At 37.9% G+C, this 5,071-nt stretch overlaps 1 protein-coding gene across 2 annotated transcripts in view; it reads right to left on the reverse strand.

Moving 5' to 3' along the window:
• Window positions 1–3,295: 3,295 nt before the first annotated feature.
• Window positions 3,296–5,071, reverse strand: part of LOC107668375 (tubulin polyglutamylase TTLL4-like) — a 28,094-nt gene continuing 26,318 nt past the window's right edge. For both annotated transcript variants that reach the window (XM_016460218.1, XM_016460220.1), the window contains 2 exons: window positions 4,087–4,136; window positions 3,296–3,997 (listed from right to left, as the gene is read on the reverse strand). In XM_016460218.1, the coding sequence (XP_016315704.1) occupies window positions 3,820–3,997; window positions 4,087–4,136 (228 nt within the window). In that variant the 3' untranslated portion in view covers window positions 3,296–3,819. The remainder of the gene's footprint in view (window positions 3,998–4,086; window positions 4,137–5,071) is intronic.

Here is a 5,071-nt window from a genome sequence, read left to right on the forward strand (position 1 = left end):
GTCTCAAATCCAAAGAGTTTGTGGTTGCCACAAGCCCACCGGACGCTCCTTCGTCAAATCCGCTGGCTGTGCCGTTCTCAAACCCTCCCGCCGCCGCTCACTCTAGCCGCCGGCCGCCGCTCACTCTAGCCCGCAGGCCAACATCATATGACCCCTTTAAAGTTACATTATGTAACTTTTGGCCCTCTAGTGGTAAAAAAAAAAAGAAAAACTCTTGCGGAAGAACATTGTGTGGGTTGTGCATCGGCTGTGCTTCTCTGCACCGATGAATGTTTCGTAGCACATGAAAAAAAAAAAAAAAACCTTCACGAGCAAGAGCCATTTCTTATGTTGTTTAAACTTATTGGAAACACTAATGTTTTTAAATAAATTACTTAAAAGTTAACATTAGACGCTCTAGCCTGATATGACATTATAATAAACTCACGCTACTGTTAGAGAACTACATGGCTACATGTCTTTTCAAATCTAATTCTCACCACTTCTGAAAAGCCAAACCAATGTTGATTCACATTTTATTACAGACTGTTATTTCTCCTTTTTGCTTGTAGACGCTACTATTTTAACAACCCAAAGTTTTGCCTTTTTGCATGGTACTTTGTCAAAATTTGTTACTCGTTGTGATGTGACATCTTCCAGCTTCACACTACTTCCACACCATACGCGCGGGTGAGGGGTTATCAGGTATGATGTGACACACACAGGCAAAAATCCCGATGGCTGTAAAAAATAAATCATTATTATAGGTTTATCAAAGTGTAGCAGGATACAATGAAGACACGGTTTGGAAAATTGATTCTTTTTTACACTCATTAATATTAAAAACAAACAAAACAAAACAAAAACAAACAAACAACAAAAAAAAGTGTAGCTTTTTAAAATATCACCAAAATGGAAAATAAATAAATACCCAATAAAATAACAAATGAATATAAAGGACTTTTCCAGGTCTAGAAATAACACATTTATCCCCATTTATCCAGGACTGTGTGATCCCTGGTTTTTAAAAGAAAGAGAGGGGGAAAAACTGTTGTTGAGGGGTAAATTTAAATAGAAAATATTTAGATTTTTAGTTGTTTTTGCATATTTTAAAGGTGACATATCATGAAAATCTGATTTTTCCAGGTTTTAAGTGCTATAATCAGGTCCCCGGTGCATCTACCAACCAAGGAAACATGAAAAAGATTAACCCAGTAACTTTGTTTTGGTAAGCCTTTTCTACAAGCATCTGAGAAAACGAGCGCTTCTGATTTCGCTCCCTCGGTGACGTGGCAAAGGGATCTCATTATAATATTACTGCCCCTTAATCTGTAAGTTTACACTTACGGCGCCATTATTGTTTCTCGCAAGCGACAACAGTGTACTAGTTTTAATGCCATGGCGAAGGTTTGAGCAAAACATGCTAACTGTTCTGTCATTAGCTGCACAGACGAGCACAGTTTACAGTCCCAGCTTCAGAGGAGACGAGAGAGCAGTGGATTTATTGATTTATTCACTGTATATTGCCGCTGCCACACAGATCTAAAATAAACATGCAATTTATTTCCCAGCTGTTTACCTTCACAGACATAACCGACTGTTTTTTGTAACTCACATGTGTTTTTAACGTAAACTTGTGTGTGAATGAGAACTTAGTTTAGTACTCACATGCTGTGACAGCCGCTTTCTGTCCGTGTGCTTCGGATGTGTGCACTCAGAAAACAGTATATCAGAAGTTTAAACTCATATGGTTTTAAACTAGGGATGCACCGATACCGATACTGGTATCGGGCCGATACTGAGCTCCTGTACTCGTACTCGTTAAAATGCCCCGATACCAAACGCCGATACCACACAGCATGTGATAAGTGCCATATTCAGACAAAGAAACACCGACAACAGACAGCAGAATGGAGTAATTAGAGATTAAAGATGTCTACGAAGTATATGTATGAAATGAATATAAAACATTCAGTATTAATGCCTGTATAGCTGATTTGCGCGAGCTGGTAAGCAAATCACACTGAGTGGATTGAGCGAGCGGCGGCGCAGATGTGCGAGCTTGTCGAGTGAATATCCCTTTCTCACAGACATCACTGGAAAGTTTGTAGTTCGGTCGGAAATGTCAAAAAGAAGTAAGTAAAACAATGCACATAATACAAGACCTTAAGCATACATGACTTTCTGGCGAAAGTGAAACTAACAGCATGTGTGAAATGCGCAAGGCTGTACTGTACTTGTCCCTCTCATTCTGCACCAGTATAAATACGTGTGTGCGTTGCGCGCATTATCAAGCTGAATTTGTTCTGACACAGTTTAACTCTTTTGAGCTCTTGTCATATTTTATTACCATTTTCTAAACTATAGCGAATAAACTGTGATAATGTGAGAAATGTTGAAGGTGTCTGAATAAATTTTGGTTTGACTGTATCTGTTTGATAAATGAAGTTAACCAACTAACATTATACATACTCTTTTGGGTTCTGTACCCAATATTTAAAAAATTTTACAAATGCAATGAAAATATTGGTATCGGTACTCTGTATCGGCAAGTACCAAAAATAAAAGTATCGGTATTGGGCGAGTACTGGAAAAAGTGGTATCGATGCATCCCTATTTAAAACGCATGATTTCAGTGCGATAAACATGATAATCAGAACCAAAACAGATGTTTTTTTAGAAGGTACGAGCTGTAATGGCACAGCTCTATTCTGGAAAAGAGGGCGGGGAGCAGCAGCTCATTGCATTTAAAGAGACAGGCCCGAAAAACAGCGTGTTTCTGCTTCCACTCAAAACGGGCATTTTCAAAATGATATAATAAATGATCTGTGGAGTATTTTGAGCTGAAATTTCACACACACATTCTGGGGACACCAGAGACTTATATTACATATTGTAAAAATGGGCATAATATGTCTCCTTTAAAGCTTGTTTTGTCTTATTTTAAAATTAAATCAAATTATGTCATCTTGAAGCCCCCAGAGTGGCCACTGGTTGAGAACAGCTGCTGTACACTGTTTGTGTTTGCTATGAGCAATTGCAAAAATATCACTAATTACAGAAGTAAACACACTGTCAGTGCTCAATAGTAACTAAACACACACTAAAGGCAATCTGCCCCATGAGATGTTATTTCTGTAAGCTATCCATGTGGTTGAAATACCAGTCAGCCAAGTAGTTGTTGCATAAAACAGTTGATATCCCCAAAATAACCACAAGCACAAGTGTGATCAAGAGCCAGAGATCAACTCTTACTTACTATTCAACTCACTTTTGAAGAGCTAATAAAAAATTATGAAAGAATGAAATGGTCATATTTCAAATAAAGCAATTTTAATTTAAAAAACCTTAACCTGAGCATGTTGTCTCCCTTCAGCAGGGCATGCAAATGTCATTAAAAGACATATGACAGTGATTTTTATTTTTACAATAGTATTTCTTTTCCAAACTTCACATTTCATCCCACACGTTTAAAATAATCAGCTCAACAGATGCCTGTACTATACACAGACCTGTGATGTGAACAAATCAGAAGTATCTATAGGCTCATATGGAAACAATCAAAACCCCAAACGGGAAGTGCTTATTCCTCCTGCCACCCACATGCACTGTGTATTTACACCTGTATGTGTGGTCCAGCAACAAAATACTCATTCAAAATACGGCTGTTAACACTCAACCATTTGGCCAGTTATTTCATTTAGTCTGTTTTTCAGTCTTATCTCCCTCCAAAAGCAGAAAAACATAACTCTAAGAGCTCTGCTAGGTGCTTCAGCTGAGATGTGACATGTATACACACAGTTTGGAAGCTCTGAATGTCCAGGGTTGCGGGGGTCAAGCTCAAAGTTCATTGTGAGAAGGCAGGCTGTCACTGGCCAGGCTGGAGCTGGAGATGGGACTGGGGCTCAGGCTAATGGTGGTCAGCAAACTCATGTCTGGAAGACTCATAGTGACTGACTGAACCTCACGATCAGAAGAGTCCTCATCTTCAGCATCAGACCTCTGACTGACTAGCACACTGAGAAAAACAGACAGGGCGACACGAAGCGAGTCAGATGTAAGTTGTACATAAGAACATGCGAGATGGGTGTAGGTGTGTGTACATACCCAGATCTAGTCATCGGAGATCTATGTCCATGATACGACTTGGAAGACCACTATGAATAGAAACACAAGCATGAAGAAAATATACAATAAAATCATTAAATTATCTTCAACAAGGTTCACACAATCAATGACCAATGAATTTGCACTACCTTACTAGTATTTCATAAAGTCAGGTCATCACGATTTTATTGATATCTATCTATCCATCCATCCATCCATCCATCCATCCATTCCACATAGATAGCTGGGAAAGATATCCATTTGTGTATTTTTTTTTATGTCATCATTATATTGACTGTTAGATTAAAAAATATTTTAATTATTACTACAGTGGTTTATAACTATTCATATTGTGATGTTATTTTTATTACTACTGTACAAATGCCTCTACATGTCTATGCCTTTTCCATCCCTATCTCTCCCAGGACTGGAAACAATTAAAATTCCAACATTTCCAGGTTTGGAACACTGCTTGAAATATAAAATCAAAATGGACCCAATTTTACTTTCTCAAATGTCTTTGATCTTACTGTGCACATCAGTGCATGTTATTCTAAAGAAAGAAAATTGTTTCCATTAAAAACTTTCTCTGTATAATTGTTTCTGATCATGCTCCAGTAATTCTTTTGGCCCTCCCTGGCTGTTATATATCTTTTTGTGTTTGAAGAATGAATATATTACTTTTATCAGATAGCCATTTTGTTCAGTTTATCTCAGAAAAGATCTCCACATTTCTTGAAATCAATTCTACAGAAGGGATTTCTTCATCTTTACTTTGGGAAACACTCAAAGCTTATTTACGAGGAGAAATAATTTCTCGTTCTGCTTATATTAAGTTGAGTAATAAAAGGCTTTTTTAACTTTCTGAACAAATTGGTAAACTAGACCAGATTTACATGCAACACCCAACTCCATTCAGTGGCGCAAAAACCGGGTATGCAATATATACAGTGTATAGGGGCACCACACATAGGGGGGGGGGGGG

This window comes from Sinocyclocheilus anshuiensis, unplaced genomic scaffold (genome assembly GCF_001515605.1).
Source record: "Sinocyclocheilus anshuiensis isolate Anshui unplaced genomic scaffold, SAMN03320099.WGS_v1.1 scaffold1237, whole genome shotgun sequence".
Lineage (NCBI taxonomy): Eukaryota > Metazoa > Chordata > Actinopteri > Cypriniformes > Cyprinidae > Sinocyclocheilus > Sinocyclocheilus anshuiensis.